Source organism: Protopterus annectens, chromosome 6.part0, assembly GCF_019279795.1.
Source record: "Protopterus annectens isolate FY-2018-M chromosome 6.part0, PAN1.0, whole genome shotgun sequence".
In the NCBI taxonomy this organism is placed as follows: Eukaryota; Metazoa; Chordata; order Ceratodontiformes; family Protopteridae; genus Protopterus; species Protopterus annectens.
In genome coordinates this window covers 1,035,869,785-1,035,891,560 of record NC_056737.1, presented here as the reverse complement: position 1 = coordinate 1,035,891,560, position 21,776 = coordinate 1,035,869,785, and the positions used below count along the sequence as shown (strand labels likewise).

Genomic DNA, 21,776 nt, shown 5'->3' with positions numbered 1-21,776 from the left:
TCCTAGGAAGCCGAAGCCTTTTCCTCCTCTCTGGGATTTAAATTTTGTTTTGGGGAAGTTGACACAGGCTCTTTTTGAGCTGCTTCAGCTTCCTTGTAACATTGTTCTTGGAAGACTGTTCTTTTGTTGGACCTTATTTCTGCCAGATGGGTGTCTAAGCTTCAAGCCCTTATGGCTTGTCCTCGTTTTTTGGTGTTTCATAAGGACAGGGTGCCCTTGTGTACTAATTCTTCTTTTATGCCCAAGATTGTTAATGAATTGTCACTTAGTCTGTTAATTTGCCTACTTTTTTCCCCTCTCTGCAATCTGCTAGTAAGAGAATGCTGCATACTTTGGATGTGCATAAGCAACTCAGATTTTATTTGGATAAGACTAGGTCTTTTAATAAAATCTAATCAGTTTGTTTATTTTCATCCTAGGTCCCTAGGATTGGCTGTATCCAAGCAAACTATTTCTTCTTGGATCTCAAAGGCCGTTTCTTTTTGTTATATGTTTCATGGTAAGAGCCTTCCTTCTTCTGTGAAAGCTCATTCTACTAGTCAGTAGCTTCTTCTGGTGCTTTTTTCAAGGGTTTTAATACTAACTCTGTTCTTGAGGCAGTTACCTTTTACTAAGCACTACAGGGTGGTTGGAATCTTGAGAGCTACAGCTGGTTTTGCTAGGGTCATCCTTCATAGCTTCCTAGAGGGCTCTGCTGGTTCTTCTTCAGCTTTGGCACTTTCCCAAAGGTTACAAATGCTGCAACACGGGAATGGAAGGACATAGTACAGTTGTATAAAATCTTACTATAACAGTAGATGTCGTTTCTTTTACTGTTGCAGTATTCACTCCCTCCCTCCTCCCCCTGGTTCATTTCCCTCCTGGATATATTGGTTACCTCTTAGTTTTCTTTGGACTGGTGTTTCTACTGGGGCTATCAGCTCTGAGTATGGTACATCTGAACATTACCCTTATGCCCTATGCTATATGAAGAGCATGTGTGTGACGCACGGCATACCTTAAAGCAACAGTCAGCTTTTGTGTACTAGCTGGATGTCAGGGCTGCTAGAGGCAGGGAATCCCAAAGGTTAGGAGTACTGCAACATTGAAGGAAAGGACATCCACTGTTATGGTAAGATTTTACACAACTATACTTTCTCCATTTATGAGGTACGAAGCCTGTTTGGAGGCTACAGTTAGACAGCAGTTCCAGAGGGCCTGGTAAGTCATGTTTCATGCTATTTAGAAAGCATTTCAGGATATTGATATTGATGCAGTGTTCTTGGCCTAAGAGAGAGCATTAGGGACCTGTTCCCTACTGATAGCAGGGGAAGTTATATTTGATGGTATTTCCTGAGGGAAGGTTGAGAGGGAGAGAGGGGTAACGTTGGAGCTGAATTTTTCAGCCAGTAGGTTTGCTATATATTCTGGCTTAGTACAGGTGGCTCCATTTAACAACTATCTCTGCACACAACTGTGTATTGCCTTTGATGTTGTGGACATAGCTAAAGAATGCTTTGTGGTTGTCCTTGGCCTGGGAGGCCAAATTTGCCTCAAATTTAGCTTTGATAAACTTTATTTGTCCTCTTGAGTTGTTTGTTTAGTTTGACAACAGTGATTTTATCCTTCTGGGTGCTGCACCTCTTAAGTTTTGCCAGGATTTTCTTTCTTCTGTTATACAGCCTATTGATTTTGTGATTCTACCAGGGTAGCTTGTTTTTTTATTTAGTTCTGTACTTCTTCCTGGTGGTTACATCTGCCTGTGTGCAGCTATTAACATGCTTGTTTACAGTTTCTATAAAAAGTTCTGTGTAGGCAGCAGTGTTCAGGATTTATGGGGGCTTGAAATTTTGCTAGGTTATCACTTAATAGTAGGCAGTTAGCCTTAGAGTAATTCCTGAATTCTCCATGGTTAGCTAGGATCTCAGGTTTTATTTTTAATTCAAAGGAGACCGTTTTGTGATCTTACATTACCAGAGGGACATTACACTAGGGTGTGTGCAGCACTCTCCCATATTAGTGAGGACCAGCTCCATTATGGTCGCACCCATGGTTGGTGTATTGATAATCTGGTCCAGGAAGTTTATGTTTGCAAAATCCATGAATCTCAGTACCTGTATGGTGTCATGTGATTTCCAGTTAATAGTAGGGTAATTAAAGTCACTCATGAATATGACATTGGGTTGGATGGTGAGTTACGCACAGACTTCCATTCACACTCACCGAGTGCACCCTGCTGCCATCCCATCCCTGTGACTGACCATAGGATAGTGATAGCTTGCTGGCCTTCTTGGAAATTCATTTGTAGAGAGGTCTGCCAAACCCTCCCCTCTAGGGTGGGAACCAGTGTCACATTCCAACACCTTTTTCTGTTGGTTCTTCAACTTTCAAAGCCCTTCTAAGACATGGGTTACTGCCGACATGGTTAAATGCCCTGCTTCTGTGCCATTAGGCCAGGATCTTTAATATGACTCCATGAGTGTGACAATCTTTGGCACTTTACCGTTACAGTATATTGCTTGTTTTATGAGCTTTCATACACTGTCCTTTCTCCACCTCCAGTCTCCCTATGTTTTTAATTGTACTACTTGGAATTTTTACCTGTTATGTACTTAGTGAGATGGCCTGCTGAGACCTTGTTTGACAAACATCCTAGCCTGTCCATTATCTAGGAGAAAATCCTCCTTTTGGGTGTTACTTTCAGTCTGTGCTCTTTATATCTGAGCAGCCTCTCGCCCATTAGCAACTTTTGAAAGTTGTTTGTAAAGTGCAAAAATATACATTTATATATGCTAACACTAGAGTTATTTTTTAAATTGCTTTTTCATTTTGCAAACTTTGCTTACATACTAGATGGAAAATGCATCTGGTGGGCACAGGGCTAATCACATTCCTCTAATGTAGTGAATGACTTTGCAGCATGCAGCAGCAGGAGGCATATATGCTTCCATGTGTGGGAGCTGAAAAGAAAAATAGCTGAGCTGGGGAATAGCATGAGAAGCTAATCCCATTTGTTCTCCCACTAAGGAGGACTCCCTCAGATTTATTGCGTTAGTGAGTACATATCAGTTGCTTACAAATTCATCTGATAAGCTCCTGTGTGCTTTTTGTTCTGTGGTACTTCATGATGTGGGAAAAACTTTAGTTTTTGGAGTTTTCGTAGTGGAGCAAGTCAGGTAGATATAGTTTATTATTGGTGTATTAAAATACCCGTTAATAGGGATGTACTGTCCAGAATTATTAAATCAGCTTCATGATTTACATCCTGTACAAGACTCTTCAGAGTTCTTTCATGAAGTACTCCTGCTAGTGCTTGAATGTATTAGTGAGGTAACCCTGTCACATTCCTTATTTTGTTAGATTTTACGGTCTTTCTTTGTTCTTTGCCAACTTTTCCACGGTGCTTCCTGCCATTCATGTGCTGGGTTCCTACATCTACAGTTCACTTCTGTTTTCTGTGCCTGTAGATAGCCTGTCCAGGTAGCACAGTGGTACAACACTTAGCTTTGCTGCCTGACAGTGTTTGGTTCCTGATTGCCTTCTGTGGAAAATCTACATCCTCTGCCTCTGTATGTATGTATGTATGCTTTTTTTCTGGTGTCTCCAGTTTTCTTCCACAGTCTAGAAACATGCTATTTGATGAACTGATGAACTTTTAAATTATCCGTAAGTGTGTGTGTGTGTGTGTGTGTGTGTGTGTGTGTGTGTGTGTGTGTGTGTGTGTGTGTCTGTCTGTGTATACTTGCTCCATGTGATGAAATGGCATGCCATCGGAGACTGGTTCTCTGCTTTATGTCCATTGGACTGGACAGGCTGTGGCTTCTCTGTGAACCCGAATAAGATGAAGCTGGTAATAGAAAATGAAGAATTAAGTCTGTACTAAATTATTTAATGAGAAGTTGTTCTTACACATGGATTCGGAGCCGATCCCTCGGCTCCGAGTCAGCCGCTTTTCAAGCTCAAACTGTCAGAGAAGCTTGAGACCTAGTGTATATCCCGTGGTGCTCTACTGTAAACCCCCAGATTCCGTTTGCCACTGCAACGGATCTACAGACTCGTCGGAGCAAGCTTGGGCCAGTGCTATTTTTTTTCTATATTTAGTGATATCTTTTCTAAAATTTTCTATTATAGTGTTAGCTAGTGTTTAATATTTACAAGTTAGTAAAATTTAGAGTGTAATTAGAATCCTTTAGGAGTAGTTAGATTGGAGTGTGCTCTTATCGGCTGTTTGTTAGGCCTATCTTGTTTTTTTTGGGGTGTGACAGGGCTCTATCAGCTCCTTTGCGTGTGTTTTTTCTTAGAAGTCCCTTAGGATTACTTAGAATTAATAGATAAGTTAAAATTAGCTACTTCTGTAGAGGGTGTTTATATATATATATATGTATATATATATATATATATATATATATATATATATATACACATATAAAACAAACAAAAAATATATATATATATATATATATATATATATATATAAAACAATATACTGAATAATTTTTTCTAAGGTTTAGTTCCGGGATCTGAACTGGTATATATATACTTATATTTACATATATAGTTACATAGAGATTTCCATTATAGTAAAATGTCTGAGAAGCAAAAGTCTGGCTTCAAAAGGTGTGAGTGTGGTCAAAAAAATGTCAGTTATGGACAATCAGTCCACGTGTGTCTACTGTTTGGGTTCTGTTCATTTGCAGGAAGTGTGCTCTATCTGCCACTCCTTAAGCGCCAGAGTTCTCTTGGAAAGGCGCAGGAAGCTGGTGGATTGGGGACTCCTGAAGCCTGAATTTCAGGCTGCTCTGGAGAAGACCGACCTTTCTTCCAAGGCTTCGAAGTCGTCCAAGGGGTCCTCAGAGCCTAAGTCCTCGACTCCGAGCTCCTCCAGTATGGTTCGATCATCGGCTCCACAGCCCTTGGAGCCATGTATCGATCCTTTACCTCGGAGCCCAGTTGTAGATCCGGTGTTGGAGACTCCTCAGTCTCCAATTCTTCAATCGGTGCCGTCTTCGGCTCCTTCGACCCATCCCTCAACCCATTCTTCAAGACTATCTGAGGTGGACCTGGACCGAGTGGTTAAGAGATTGCTAGAGAACCCGGCCCTGGACAAAATGCTTTCTGCTTTGAGCCACTCGGCTTCGAAGCCTGAAATTCCAGCCCTACTTTCTTCTCCTCCTCCTCCGAAGCCAGTTGAGCTCTGGGAGCCGGGGCAGACAGAACCGATGTTGATAGAGCCCTCAGAGCCGAGGTTTGATCCACCTCCCTCGGCTCCGTCGACCTTGATCTCCTCGGTTCCGACCGGGGAGTCTCAGGGCCGACACTCCCTCGCTGACTCTGGGGTGGAGAGTCAGACCAATACTTTGGTTCCGACCCTTCCCATAGGGGCTTTGGCGCAGGTGGCTTCAGCTCTGTCCTCGGGATTGGAGCGTGGGGTCTCGGCTCGGGGAGGGCTGCCGGCCTCTTCGGAGCTGACAGACTTCTCGGACTGGGATTCTGGTGCCTTCGATGCCATGAGGAAGGTCATGTCTGCCAAGACCACTACCTCCTCGGATCTTTCTTCCCCTCCCCCTAAAGGGCCTCATTCTGTCTCTTCCCCACAGGTCCCTACCAAGTGTCGAGACCCAGAGCCTCAGGTATCCCCATTGGGCGGCCCCTCCTCTACAGGGACTTCACCAGACGCTCCCACCGATGAAGTACCCAGGAAGAAGCTGTGCAAGAGGAGGCACCTGGATTCCCCGCAGGAATCCCTGACATCGGATACCGAGTTGGAGGAATCAGAAGGGTCCCCACGATCCCCCCTCAGAGGATGTCTCATTTGCAGACATATTGGAGATCTTAAGGCAGAGGGGTGATTGGCGGTCTCTTGCCCCTACTGAGGATGAGTCGATACTCCTGAAGGCCTTTGGGTCTCAACCATCCACCTCCTGGGTTACTCCCCCTTCGATGAACTAATGGCTCTGGTTGCTCGAAGGGCGTGGGGAGTCCCCTGATTCAGTTGAATCGATCCCTCAGAGGCCCCACAAGTTCATTACTTCCCCTGCTGACAAGGCCTTTCTTACCAAGGGAGTCCCAGTTGATGCCATGGTGGTGGCGGCAGCCACCAAGAAAGAGATGTCGGAAACCTCTTCGTCTTTCTATCTTCCTAATAGGGATTCTAGGACAATGGACAGGTATGGGAAACGCATATTTAGTTCTGCGGCATTTTCCATGAGATCGCTCAACTACCTGACCCATTTTATCCGCCTTCAACGAGATCTCCTTAAAGAGCTGGGAGATGTAGCACAGCTGATGCAGTTTCTGAGAAAGTGACTGCACAACTCAGCACCCTCAATTCTATAGTCAACTCATCCATGCGGCTCATTTCTTATGCCGTCGATGGATCGAGTAGGGCAGCAGGCTCAGCGATAGCTCTTCTGAGACAGTCCTGGATGCACCTTTGCTCCTTTGCGGAAGCCTTCAAATCTTCCTTCGTCAATACCCCATTCAATGGTTCCGCCTTTTTCGGGCCTAGAGTTAAGGAGACCCTTACTAGGTGTGAACAAGAAGGAAAGACTCTGTCTGCTGTAGGAGTCCGTTTCTCCACTCCAGCTAGACCATACCCCAAAGGACAACGAAGTGGAAAAATGTGGTTCTGAAAACCCCAAGGAGCTTTCCAGAACACACCTATGGATACCCCCTCTAGGGGCAGAGGAGGGAGTAGAAACAGAAGACGCCGTCCAAACGGCAGAGGGGTCCGCAAAATCAGGGTGACAGGGAGCAGTTCTCTGGTAAGCCCTATAAGCGTTCCTGAAAGGAAGCCCGGCTGTCCTTCTCTGGAGGCGGTCGGGGGTCACTTGGCTTTATACCCAAACGCCTGGCTAAACATTACAATGGATTCTTGGGTAAAAAGCATCATTTCCAGAGGTTACAACATTCCCTTTACAAAACTCCCTCCCATGTGTACAAGTATTCCAGACATTCCACCCAGTCTGCGAAAGCTAGCAGCCGTAGAGATTCAGAACCTGCTAAACAAAAGAGTCATCCAGTCAGTCCCGGCAGACCAGGTAGGATCCAGAACTTACTCAAGGTTCTTTTTAGTTCCAAAGAAAACAGGGGACTGGAGGTCCATATTAGACCTCAGCAAACTCAACACCTTCGTCAAGAAGGAAAAGTTCTGGATGGTCACGCTTCAATTGATACTTCCGCTCCTAGAAATGGGCGATTGGATGTGCTCTATAGATCTCAAGGATGCTTACTACCACATCAAAATGGCCAGATCATCCAGAGATCATTTGCATTTTCAGCTGAGGGCCAGTCATTACCAATTCAGAGCCCTGCCCTTTGGTCTCACCACAGCCCCCAGAGTGTTCACCAAGTGTATGGCAGTGGTCACGGCTCACCTGAGACGTTTAGGATTCCGGGTGTTTCCGTAACTGGATGACTGGCTCCTCACCGCCACCTCCAGGCATCAACTAATCCAGGCAAGAGACTACACTATCAACCTATGTTCCCAGTTGGGCATAACCTTAAACTTTGAAAAATCAGCGTTATCGCCCTCGCAGCGTATTACCTTTATAGGAGCAGAGCTAGACACCCGTCAGTTCAAGGATCAAGGTTGCCTCAAGCAAGAATCATATCTCTAAGGAGTCAATTGTCCATTCTGCTGACCCAGAACAAAGCTCCTGCGTCCCAGATACTGAAGTTATTAGGCACAATGGCAGCCACGCTAATAGCAGTCCCGTTGGGGCACATGCACATGCGGATACTCCAGTGGCTACTCTTCACACAATGGTCTTACCAACAACTGCCCATGTCACACAAGATTCTATTAACAAACCTTTGCAAGAAGGATCTCAGTTGGTGGCTGAACAGCGACCATATAGTAGTCGGACGTCCCCTTGTTCTTCCCCAACCCACAGCCACAGTGACCATGGATGCTTCCCTGATAGGGTGGGGGTGGGGCTATTTCAGGGAAAGACTGTCCAAGGTACTTGGTCAAGCATGGAATCACATTTGCATATAAATGTCCTGGAGCTGAGAGTGGTGTTCCTGGCATTGCAACACTTTCATGATTGTCTTCCTCCAGGGACAATTGCAATTCAGACGGACAACATGTCAGTAGTCTGGTACATCAACAAGCAAGGGGGAACCAGATCGTATCCCTTATGCCGAGAGGCCCTAAGAATTTGGCAGTGGGCTGCATCCACCAGACACTTTCTAATAGCAACGCACATCCCCGGGGTCATCCAACGTGATAGCGGACAAACTGAGCAGGGCCATCCTGTTGCCTCACAAGTGGTCCCTCAAACAACAGGTGGAGGACAAGATTTTCCGCAGGTGGGGCCAGCCTTGCTGTGATCTGTTTGCATCTCCAATGAATGCCAAATGCAGCAGCTACTTTGCCCTTTATCCCCCACCAAGGAGCAACCCGAGGGACACGCTCATACACGTTTGGCCCCCGGGCCTCCTATATGCCTTCCCGCCATTTCCCCTAATTCCGAAATTCATACAGAAAGCCAAAAGTCTGGGAAGGACTGTGATTTTGATAGCCCCGTCTTGGCCTCGTCGGATTTGGTTCCCCTTCCTACAGAAGTATCGAGTGGAAGAACCATGGATTCTGGACCCAGTGCCAGACCTTCTGACTCATTCGTTGGGAGTTCTTCATCCCGCCCTCATCTCCCTGAAACTGACAGCTTGGCTGCTCCAATTCCCATATTAGCCAGGTCTCAAGATTTGTCTCCCGCGGTCCAACATATTATAGTTTCCTCTCATAAATTGTCAACCAGGAAGCTATATAACAGCAAATGGAAACGATTTGTTCACTGGGCTTCTCACCACGACATTGACCCTTATGTTGCCCCTATTCATACCATTTTAGAGTTCTTGTCTTCCTTATTCTATGACAGAACAGCTGCTTCCACCATAAGAGTTCAATTGGCTGCCATTTCCAACTTTCATGTAGGGTTTAACGGGTCTAACATTATGTCCCACAGACTATGTAAAGCCTTTTTGAAAGGGACCCACCATCTCAGACCTCCTATCAGACACCCTATCTCTCCCTGGAATTTGAATCTTGTTTTATTCCAATTGATGCTTGCCCCTTCAAACCTGCGTCATCCTGTGACTTGAAGTTTCTGTCTTGGAAAACTATGTTTCTGGTAGCCATTACATCTGCGCGTAGGGTCTCCGAACTTCAAGCTTTATCTTCCAAGCCCCCATATTTGATCTTCCACCCTGACAGGGTGTCCCTCAGGACAAATCCTACCTTTATTCCTAAGGTTTGTTCAGAAACTAACTTAAATCAGTCCATTGAGCTCCCAACCTTTTTTAGACGCCATACCAACAGACTGGAATATATGTTACACAAGCTTGATGTTCACAGACAATTGAGATTCTACTTGGACAGAACGAAAGACTTCAGACAATTGGATCAACTCTTTGTCTCTTACGCAGAGAACAAGAAAGGTTCTGCGGTATCAAAAATCACATTATCTAAGTGGCTTTCTGACTGCATTAAATTCATTTATTCCTCCACTAACCAGCCATTACCGACTAATGTCAAAGCCCATTCTACCCGGGCTGTTTCTACGTTATTAGCTCATGCAGCTCGTTTACCCTTGGATACCATTTGTGCAGCTGCCACATGGTCAAAACCTCACACGTTTATCACTCATTACAAAGTGGACAGGGCCTCCAGGGACAGGGCTTCCTTTGGTTCCACTTTGCTCAGGAATGTTCTCCCTTGAGCCACCCAGGATTAGGGTGCTTGGGACGCTACCCACGTGTAAGAACAAAACGGTGAGATAGAACAACTTCACATAAAGCAGTTATGTCCTTACCATAACATTCCATGTGAGTTGTTCATCTCGCCTTTTTGTTCTTACATTCCCTCCCACCTTCCCCCTCCTGTTGAGAAAGATGGTTGCCTTGGTGGATTGGTCGGTCTTGTCAGCCTGTCTTCTTAGGACAGACTGTTTTTTTCCTTTCTGCAAATCTATAGGTACCTAGATAGGTAGGTACTGTAGTGTTTTCTTCCTTTTTAGGTTATCTTCGGGTGCAGCATACTAGATTTAGGGGTTTACAGTAGAGCATCATGGGATATACACTAGGTCTCGAGCTTCTCTGAGAGTTTGAGCTTGAAAAGCGGCCGACTCGGAGCCGAGGGATCGGCTCCGAACCCACGTGTAAGAACAAAAAGGCGAGATGAACAACTCACATGGAACGTTATGGTAAGGACATAACTTCTTTTTTCTGTTTACATCTGTATGTTGCCATTTTTGTGATTGCATGTGCTAATCAAAATCGTCATGTCAGTTCTTTATTTAAAGTTAATATTTTCACAGACTGAGAAGTACATGCAACATTTTTAGTAGTTTTAGCCAGCAATGTCATTTATGTGCAGTTAACTACCATTACTCTATTTGTGTATTTAACAAAATTTGTGTTCTACTGTTTTTGCATTCTTCTATTGATTATTGTGTAAATAGCAGAATATTTGAATTTTTGTATTATTCTACTGTATACTGGAGCTTTTCTCCCCAGGCCTCCACTGATAAAGGGCTCTGTCTCAGTCGGACTATCCCAGTCAACAAATGTCAAATAAATAAAAATATAATATCTGGATAAAGCCCTGGTTGTGACCCAAATTAGATTAGCATCTCAAGTTACTTGCTGGAGTTGGCATGGAGAGGGCTAACATGGCTTACCCAGTTTGCATCTCCTCGGGGGTGGAAAGCACATCCTTACTGAGCATATTCTTATGGTTGAATCTCCAAAGATGGCTGTTGATCCCACAGAAGCACTGACTTCAAGGGAGGCAGGGTTGTCCTTAGAGTTCTCATCACTCATGGAAGTGAGTGACACACCCTTGCTGACACCCATTGCCTGCCAAAACCCTAGGTGTGTTACTGGACATGTATACTGGGGTTAGGACTGCAAAAAAAAGAAACAAAAAAGAAAACTAGCAATCCCTGAATCTGGTCTTCGTGATGACTCCAGTGCATGAGGAACGAACATGCTTGGAGTCCAGGAAGAGGCTCTGGTGTTTGTCAGGTAGGGGAGGGGACACAAAAAGTCTAAAAAAATTAAAAAAAGATAATTTTTTTAGTTCTTTTAGTTTTTGTGTGTGTGTGTGTGTGTGTGTGTGTGTGTGTGTGTGTGTGTGTGTGTGTGTGTGTGTGTGTGTAACATGGGTGTTATACTATTATAATAGATATTTAGATTTCATGTAGTTGCTCTTTTCTGTAGTGTTGTTCTAAGTTGGTTATAACATGTTTAGATACATTCCTTTTCTTACTTTCTTATGGAAGTAAACTGCACCTTTTGTGATCAGCAATTTACAAATAATTTCACATAATGAGTTCTTTTTCATCATAATGTAGCACACCAGTAGCTTTCATATTTATTTGTATTTAAGATTTGCTGGAGCTTAAGCTCATGTAAACTATCTTATCTTGTACTTTCTTTCCCTAGGCCTTTCTTATTGCGGTCGGATTAAGAGGAGCTACACTTCTGCACAAAGTTGTTCCCTCAGGTCGAAGCTGGCATGAACAGGTTGAATTTTCTTTTGTATTCATGTATCTTTAACTTGCACCCTGTTGCTATTAAGAGTTAGTCAACATTTATATTTCATTCTGTTTTATGTTCATCTAGATTTTGGACTTTTTGAATGTTTCTGATGAGCCTGTACTAGGGTATACACCTCCTTCTTCACTCACTACATTCCACATTCACCTTTGGAGCTGTGCTGTAGACTACAGGTAAGTCAAGTTAGTTGAGTTCTCCAGTTCATCCTTCACAACATGGTAACAAAATCCATCAGCAGTATTGTATGTGTGATTCATTTCTTTTCTCCCAATAGTTACTGTTTGTTGTGATAGTGTTAAGATTTGAATTCACTTTTTGATTTGGTGTTAAAATTATAATTTTCTTCCCAGTTTATTAATCCAAAGATTTAAATTAGTCATGCTGCTTATGTATCAATGTAATTTTATTACCAATAATTTTACGTATTTATGATAATTAGACATTTCAGATTAATTATGTATTGCCAAAAGTGTGGTCAAACTTATACATGAGATGTAAAGAAACAACACATATGTTGGATGTACCTTTATACGCAGATGTGTGTGTTTACCTTTACTAATTGATGGGGAAAAGAAGTGGACTAAATGCTAGCTGAAGTGGGAATGAAATTCTGCAAGTGTTTTCCTCTCCTCCTTTTAGTAGTGAGAACTGTTGTCACCTGAACTGCTTCTTTACAGCTGTTGTATTTGGGAATTGTACAGGAGAAAGAATTTGTGCCATGGATGTTACATAACCATAGCAGGAAGGCAAGGGAAGAAGGTGCAGTTTGCTTGAAGCCCTGCCTCATGTTCCTCAACAAGTATCTCGCTGTAAGAGTTCCGGGTCCCTTGATGCAGTGCTGTCCTCATCTGTCTTCACTTTATGTATAATCCTTTATGTTATGTCTTTCATTTTAGTATTAGGTTGTGCTTGAAATTGCCTACATTGGATTTAGTTCTGCTTCTCATCATTATTAATGAATGCTAACCTGACACAACAACAGACAAATGTTTTACATCCCAGTGTCAGTACACTGAATGTATAACTTAGGGACAGAGTTTTGATTCCTGACCGTACTTATTTTTATCTCACAAATCTTGCATATCATGAAGGAGGCCAGAAGGCCTACAAATGTAAGATCTTGCATCAAAAAGTGGGATTTCAACTTTTTCCTTGAGAGACTGGCTTTACTTTTGAGCCTGCAGATATTTTTCTTAGAAGGCACTTTTTAGTAGGTCTTATATTGGGCAGAAGAAGTCTGGAGTTGCAAGCCCTCGTGTTAATTACATTGCTTGGGTTTTCCTAGTGAAAAAGTGGCACTCTAGAGTAATCCTTTTTCCTTGCCTATGATGGTATCTGCAGTGTCTCTTACACAGTCTGTTCAACTGCTAGTCTTTTTTTGCAAAGACTAAGAACATTGTATCTGCTTGATATACAGACAGCTTAGATATTATATTAGCAGGGCCAAAGAAATTAGGATGACTCACAAGCATTTTGTTTCATTCAAGAAGGGGAAAGAAGGTGGTCTACCATTCACTAAGCCGACCCTGTCTAAATGGTTCGTCCATTGAATTACCTTCTGTTAACAAGTATAAATAAAACTTTATAAGGTACATTGTGCTATAGGACCAACATCAGCAGCATCATATTTCAGAAATATGTCTACTAAAGACTAAAGAAGCTGCCACATGAAATGCAGTGTGTACCTTTACCAGCCACTACACACTATATTCATTCATTCCTGATCAACATGAGGTTCTTCCATAAGTTTTTTATACTTGCAACTACATTTATGCATTTTCCCCATTTCTTGCCTTTTCATCTGATCCTTCATCTTATATTCTTTCTTTTGTTTTTTGGCACATTCAGTTGCTGCCTGATTTTTATTTACTTCTGGTTTGATTTCCATTCCTGCATGACACCAATGTGCTTCTGCTAGATTAAGCAAAGAAGTCATCTTAGATTTATTCTCCTCATGTTTCAAAACTTTCACTACATTTGGATCTGTGAGGTCAGCAGATATGCGCGGAGTCCCACAATTGCAGATCTGTACATGCAATCAATTTCAAGGAGGCCCATTCCTCCTTCGAAACGGAGAATATATAATGTTGGTGTACACTGATTTTTGTAAATTATTTGGTGAGCTTGAAGCATCCTTCCTGTTTTCCTATCTAATCTGTCCAACACATTTTGGGGCCAGCCAATCACTCCAAAACTGTAAATTAGGACAGGAAGAGCAAACTGGTTTATAGCTTGGATTTTGTTCCTAGGTGCCCATGATGTTTTCAGGATTAATTTAAGTATTCTAAAGTATTCCTTACTAAGTTTTATTCTCATTTGTTCATGTTTTATTGTTGATCCTTTATCATTTCCCAAATATTTGTACACTCCCTCTTGCTTAAGTTCTTTTATATCACATTCTTGTCCCAAACTGATGTTTTCCTGTTGCTGCAGTTTTCCTGCTTTAAAAGTTGTTTTTGCACATTTATCAAGACCAAATGACATTCTTCTGAAAAAGTTTTGACAACCTGCATTTTTGTGATTTCAGTTCCTCATCTAATGAGCTGTATAGTTTTAAATCATCAACAAAGACAAGATGAGAAGTCTTTATACTTTGTTGTTTTCTGGGACCCAAGTGATATCCATGACCTAAGCTGTTAACTAAACAGCTTAATGGGTTAAGGGAAGGCAGAATAGCAGTGGTGACAGAGAGTCACCCTAGAATATCCACCTTTGAATTTTTATCTCTGGGAGAATAAGTTGTCTTTTATCATGGCTTAATTGTAAAATGGTATGCCATTGTTTCATGGTCACTGTAATGTAGTTGATCAATATAGGGTGTATGTTATACATTTTAAGCTCTCTTTTATCCATGATTGTGGGATACTATCAAATGTTTTTTTTGTAGTGAATCCATGTCATACTTAGATTCTTCCCCTTTTTACAGTTCTCCACTATGACTTTAACAACAAATGATTCTTTGTTCCATATGACTTTCTTTTATTGCCCTTTGGTTCTACTGCCTTAATTGAGTTTTGTTCTAAATGACTATAAACTCTGTCAGCATCAGTTCTCGTGTATAGTTTATACGTCATCGGAAGGCAAGTTGTTGGTCTATAATTTTTAAGGTAGCTTGCAGGTTCACTCTTAAGTGGGAGCATTGTTTTTCCTGTTGTTAGCCAGGTTGGCATCTGTTCGGGGCGTGCATTTAAATAGTTCTTACTCATGGCTAAATCGTCGTGCAAAGATGTTAATACTTTTAACCAAAAGTTAGGTACTGCATTTGGGCCTGGGGTTTTCCAATTAGAGGCTTTTCTTAACTTTGTTTCAATCTCTGTGGCTGTTACTTCTTCCCATTTCATATCCTGTACCTTTAAATGTATTATTTCTTTTACTTCTTCTGTCCATTTATCATCTTTGTTATGTTCCACAGGATCTTCATAGATACTTGTCCAAAATGTATCTATTTCTTCTTTTTTTTGGCGGTCTTTCCATTCATTTTACGTTATTTCCCAATTCTTTTTAAAACCTTTTTGGGTCATCAACAAATTGCTTATGTTGTACTTTTCCTTTATATTTGTCTGCATATCTTTTAAGTTTTTCCGCTTGTGCCAAATTTTATTTATTTGCGATAGTGCATGATAGATCCTGGTCTGTTCTAATACTGCGCATTGCTTTTATCACATCTACCTTTCTTAGTATTTTGTTTTTTCTATTCCCTCTTATATAGTCTTCTAACAGTGGCACTTCTTGTCTTAATTGCTTTCTAGTTTTCTCTATTTGATATTTCCGTGATGGTATTCGATTTCTCCCCTTCCTTTCCCTCACTACCCTGTGTTCTTGCGGTAGAACTTTACTAGTTATTAATTTAACTGCACAGTAATATATCCTGTTTACATCTGTTATATCACATGGGTCTCTATGAGCAGTCCTAATTACTGTATTCGTTTTATCAGACTTCTGACTCTTTGGGTTTTATTGACCTTCTGCAGTCTATTTCTTTCATTGATCTTAATATATCTATCTATGTCTATTAAATCAAGCAATTCTTCTCTTAGCTCATTTTCTTCCAAACTGAGAGCACATCACTTGTTTTCCATTTCCTGTGGGCATTCTATAGAAAGTTCTATACAGTCTTTCTGTGACACATTCTCTTCAGTTTTATCCTGTGCCATCCGTTGCTCTGTCATATGGGAACTCACTGGCCTATCACTCCTCAACACTGACTGCATCAGAGTTTCCACAGTTTCCTGTTCTTTCCCTTGCTGTCTAGCTTCAAGTTAATGTTTACACTGGTTTTCTGTGTAAGGCTCCAAAATATCTTCATACGGCACCTGACCAATTGCTTCCTGTTTCACTGGTTTCACCTTAATTTGTATATCCATTGTTCTATCCTGTTGTGGTGCTTTCTGAATTAGATTTTCTACACTGAATCCTTCACTTCGCAGGTACTCCATAACCTCAGTTTCTATTTCTTTAACTTCTCCATGACTAATCTCCTTTTCTACTTTTCTCTTTGTCTTCCTATTTTTTTGTATTATAAAGTTTTCCATGTCCGGATTTCTTTGTATTTCTCTTCAAATATCTTTGGTGTTGCTCTTTTTGTATTATTTAGTTTTGCTTTCTCCTTTGCATAAATATTACACCATATTAAATCTCTTTTTCTTTCCCATGTCTTCTTCAAATGTCTCCTGATCTTCCTGCTTCTCCTTACCTTGGGGACTCGCTCCATCATGGTGTGATGTAATCTGTGTTAGACCTTCTGCAGCAAATCCTTCACTTCGCAAGCACTTCATAACTTCGACTTCTGTTTTTTTTTTTTAACTTCTGCTTTACTAATCTTTTTTTCTGCGTTCCATCTTTGTGATATTATTTTTTTTATTGTGAAATTTTTCCATATCCGGATACCTTTGCCTGTATTTCTCTTTGACTGTCTTTGGGGCTGCCTTCTTTATATTGATTAATTTGGCTTTCTCCTTTGCATAAATATTGCACCATATCAAATCTTTCTTTCCCATGTCAATATTTCTTTTTTATACTTTTGAAATATCTCTAGGTTTTGTTGTTTATATTTTCACATTTCCTCGCTGCTTCTTTTTACAAACAGATAAAGTTTCTTGATCTATCTACTGTTTTTCACAAATCTGTTGTAGTAATGAACACAAATTTTCATTTGAAGCTTCTGACAGGTTTTCCTGTGGAAGTATGTTTCTTTCCTCTAATTTCTGTCTTAATCATTTTTGTATATCTTGTGTCTAAAAATTCTGGGCTTTTACATAATAGTAGCAATACATAATTTCTTTCTTATCCTCAATAATCCACTTTATTGTCTTTATGACTCTTCTTTGGCCTATTAGTTTTTGTGATTTTTTTGTGTACTACTGTTTCCTTCTACAAGGGGGGGGGGTGGCATCACCCGCAGCATGGCTGGCCTGTTGCTCCTTAAAAAAAAAGGTAATTCTAAGACTGGGTACTGGCAAGGCTTATATGGCCACATGACACAGTTGCCTTGCATTTTCTGTGATACTGTATTCATTTGCATTTCTGTAGTAGGTATTGTATTTTCTCTTGTTTCTCTGTCTGTTACCCATTCCTCCCTTCCTGTGATTTTTGTTGTCATAAAAAGAAAACCTATAAAAATGCCTAAATTAGTCATTGGTCAGCCATTTTATTAATTGCTTCCTAAAAAGCAGTTGAGTGAGCTGTCCAGGTATATATGATCACTTGAGTACAGATGCTCCTAACTATAAGTTTTTGAGTTTACCTGAAGTGTTCTATTGTAAAAACGTTTTATGTGACAGCCTATTTTTCTTCTTATATACAAGCATCCATGGAGCATTGGCATATCTATGGGGACATCTTAAATTGATATACTTAAATCCTCATATCCATTATCGTTGAGCCCAGCTTGGAAAGAATCTCATGAACCTGTTGGCAAAGAAAATTGTTTTGCTGCACAACAAAAAATGTCTAACATGCAGGTTTTCCATGCTTGACAGTAACTAGCTAAACATCTTGTGATTTACTCTTCCTAATTTCCTGAGCTAGGTATTCTAGAAACTCCACTTTTGACAAATTGCAGTAGTAAGCATCAGATTTTCTTCATATCTTCAAGCTGAAAAATATAGTTCATGTATTTGTTGTGGACATTCCTTAACATCCAGACTTGTACACTAGAGATATGGCACATTAAACTCAGGTTTTATATTCAAAAACCTGAATAAAAACCTATGGGTATACAGTCTATAACAGATTACAGGGCCCGTTCTTCACAGTGTGATGATCCTAATCAAGCCTAACATCAACTTCAGTAGGTTTGAGGAAGGGAACAAGACAGCAGCAGAGAAAAATCACCAACAACCAGAGCAAGGAAGAACTCAGCCTCAACCCTGCTGATGTCAGAAGGATCCTATGAAGAGTTAACCCCAGGAAAGCAGCTGGACTTGATAACATTCTTGGATGAGTGCTCAGAGACTTTATGGACCAGTTTAACAAATGTACTCACAGACATCTTCAACAACTCACTGAGTCAAGCCATTGTGCTCAAATGTTTCAACTACACAAACATTCTACCACTGCCAAAGAAGTCACCACTTGCTAGTCTAAATGACTTATCGTCCCATAGCTCTCACCTACATTGTGATGAAATGCTTTGAGAGGCTGGTCAAAGATGTAATAACATCCAAACTACCTGCAGACTTCGATCTGCTCCAGTTTGTGTACAGACCCAGTTGCTCCACAGGAGATGCTATTTCTTTGGCACTCCACTTATCGCTAGACCACCTGGAGAACAAGAATATCTATGTGAGGCTACTTTTCATCGACTTCAGTTTAGCTTTTGGTACAGTCATCCTGCAAAATATGATCAGAAAGCTGGTTCAGCTGGGCATTAGCACTCCACTTTGCAACTGGATTCTGGACTTTCTTATAGCTAGATCCAAGAAAGTGTGCATAGGCAAGAATACATCAGAGAGCATCACCCTGAACACTGGAGTCCCACAGGGATGTGCCCTAAGCCCCCTGTTTTTCACTATACTAACCCAAGACTGTACTGCCAAGCTCAGCTCAAACCATATCATCAAATTTGCAGATGATACATCAGTTGTGGGCCTCATCAGGAATGATGATGAGACATCCTACAGAGAGGAGGTGGATCGGTTCATAAGTTGGTGTTATAACAGTAATCTTTCACTAAATGTCAACAAGACCAAAGAAGTAATTGTGGACTACAGGAAGAACAACAGAGAGTACTCTCAACTCGTAATCAGTGAAGAAACAGTTGCGAGAGTAAAAAGCACAAAATTTCTAGGGGTGCACATCGCAGAAGATTTGATATGGTCAGCCAACACAAATGGCATCATTAAGAAGGCGCACCGATGGCTTCACTTCTTGTGAGGCTTGAAGAGAGCAAACCTACCATCAACGGCTCTCACAAACTTCTACAGGGGCACCATTGAAAGTATACTGACAAACAGCTTTACAGTATGGTATGGAAACTGCTCTACTTCCGAGTACCAGTCCCTCCAGAGGGTAGTGAAAGCGGCTGAGAGGATTATCAGGAATTCTCTCCCGTCCATATAAGACCTGCACATGTCCAGATGTCTCAGCAGGGCAAGGAAAATAACCATGGGATAGCACTCATCCTGCTTACAAGCTGTTCTCACTTTTAACATCAGGAAGGCACTTTCGATGAATACATTGCAAAACCACGAGATTCAGAAACAGCTTCTTTCCACTAGCGATCAGGTTACTGAACTCTAGAAACAGTACCCTTCACACTGGACATCAAGGCAGTACTCCCAACAATACTGAAAAGTCTCTATAGTGCAATATGTAACAAGGTCTTACAGGCACCCAGACAGCAAAGTCAGCAGTAATCAAACTGAACTGTCTTACTGTGCAGTATAAATGTAGGTCTTAAATCAGTCATTTAAGTGCATTTTTTCCCCAGTGAAAATAAGCTAATAACCTAGTAATGAGTGACGATCTGTTAAATCAGTGCAATAATGTAAGTATTTATTATTGTTGTGTTTGTCATCTGTATTTATAGAATTTTGTGTATTATTGTCATGGTAAATGTAGTCTATATGTTATATGCACATTGAGCCGGAAGAAACATAATTTCGCTCGGTTCGCACTTGTGTGAATCAAAGTTACAATAAAGTTTACTTTTACTTTGACAAAAAGAGTAGTCTACCTACTGCCCTTTGTAAATAGAGGAAATTCATTTTATTATTTTTTTTTTAATGTAGAAGTGGATTGGCACAGGAGGGTAAAAAGTTCAAACATTTCAGTAAGTTTTGCTTTATTTTTCCTGTTACTCAGCTGACAGCAAAAGTACATTATTTTAAATATTGTTTAGCTACATGTAGTCACATCATATAGAATGACGCAATGCTAAGTAAAATAAAGGTAAAGCTGAAAATTAACATTTTTGAATTATTCTCATGTTTTAGGCCATTGTATCTACCACTACGATCTATACTTACTGTAGAAACATTTAGCATATCCAGTAGTTTTGCAGTGGATAAATCATCTTCCATTCTGAGGTAGGTGTCATTTTTTTTGTCTTCTGGTTTTTGATGAAAATAAAATTACTGAATACAACCGACACCTTAAATTGTGTAAGTAACATAACTTAGATGTATATAAAATTCTGCATTTGTTTTGTTATACATGTTGATTACTAAGGCGAAAATATCTTCAAAACCAAATATATCATTTTGTTTGTGTGTTTTATAAGCAATTAGAGTATAGCGGAGTGTGAGTTTGTTTAACCTACACACTCAAGTATATTGCAAAGTATCAGAAGCTTACATGAAAAATGTTTAACTAAAAACATTATTTAGTTAAATAGTTAAAAAACTTTAGTTTGTCATGGATGGGAGCATGTAGATCTCTGTGGTTAGGGGTGCCTTACACAGGGTTAGGATACAGGATGCCTCAGTCTCCTCTTCCTATCAAAGATAGCTAAATGCTCCATGATCTGCCCTCCCTACACCCCTTACCCAGCTGGGCAGCCCTGTTTCATGAGGTAAGCTGGTGTAGAGGAAGATAGGAGAAAAGGGGACACACTGGCTACCTGCAGATAGTCATCCTTACCAAGACGACCAAACAAATTAAAAAAAAAAAAACGCAACCAGTATCAGTGCCTTTTACATGTAATGTAAAACAGGTACTTTCACCAGTAATGACAGTGTTGGTCTTTCCACAAGCTGTTTTGGGTGTCAAGGAGCCAGAGCTCCAAGTCTCAGTGGTAGTTGTTGATTGTAAAAACTGTTTGAAAGGATACCTTTTGTATTAGCAGATAAGCTATCAAAGTCAATGTTAGTCTCTTTTAGGGACAGACATAGGTTGGTGTTTATGATTTAACAGTCATCACTTACAACAATACTGACAAAGACCTTAAAAAGGAAAATGAGAAGTCTGTTAAGTTAATCAGAAGTTGGTGAGTGTTGTTTGTACCCTTAGTATTTCATTTTGGTCCAGGATGTCTTTCTTCTCTGTGTTGTAGGCAGTACACCACAGGCTATTCATTTTAGTGTTACTATTAATAGTGTAGGGCCTATAGTAAATATTCCTTCTCTGTTCAGAAGCTTTCAAGATTATTGGAGCAAAAAAAACATTTTTCAACCTGTCAGCCTCTTCCTCATAGTCAGCTGACTTACCTTATAAATATGAGAACATTAATTATCCTTATTTCAACAAGAAATGTGTTTGTGATAATTTTTACTTGTTTGTCTGTCTATCTTTTGCTGTTCTTCCAGGAGCTGTTCTCTTTACCAGGGAAGGGAGGCTGTTGTGTGAATGAGAATGAACAGATGGAACAGAAAAACTAGAGAATTGCTGAATGAATCCATATATTTATTTGAATGTATTGGGAAACTAAATAAGTACCTGTTAAAGTACATGTGAACCCCAGCGTGACTGCAGTAGCACAACTAAATATCCCTTTTTGTTTAAACACTAAAACAGATGGGAACAATAGCTTTTTATCATAATGGCTGCACTATCCATATTGTCTTGGAATGTAAATGACCTTACAGGTATAAAGAAAAAGGAGAGACTATCGAATTATATTGAGAAATGCAGACTGCAAATAACAATGCTGTAGGAGACACATTAGAAAATAAATGAGCATGTGAATTTGTCAAAGCAAGGATTTCATGATGAAGTTGGCAGAACTTTACAAATTCTCTGCAGAGTACTTTGTCAGAAATATTTGGTGAGCAAACTGATGTAACTAAGGAAATTGT

At 40.7% G+C, this 21,776-nt stretch overlaps 1 protein-coding gene across 1 annotated transcript in view; it reads left to right on the top strand.

Annotated features, from left to right (window-relative positions):
* ATG2B (autophagy related 2B) overlaps positions 1-21,776 on the top strand; it is a 1,825,281-nt gene that overhangs the window by 1,104,253 nt on the left and 699,252 nt on the right. Inside the window, exons 22-24 of the mRNA XM_044074646.1 lie at positions 11,428-11,508; positions 11,608-11,714; positions 19,977-20,069. Coding sequence (XP_043930581.1) covers positions 11,428-11,508; positions 11,608-11,714; positions 19,977-20,069 — 281 coding nt within the window. The remainder of the gene's footprint in view (positions 1-11,427; positions 11,509-11,607; positions 11,715-19,976; positions 20,070-21,776) is intronic.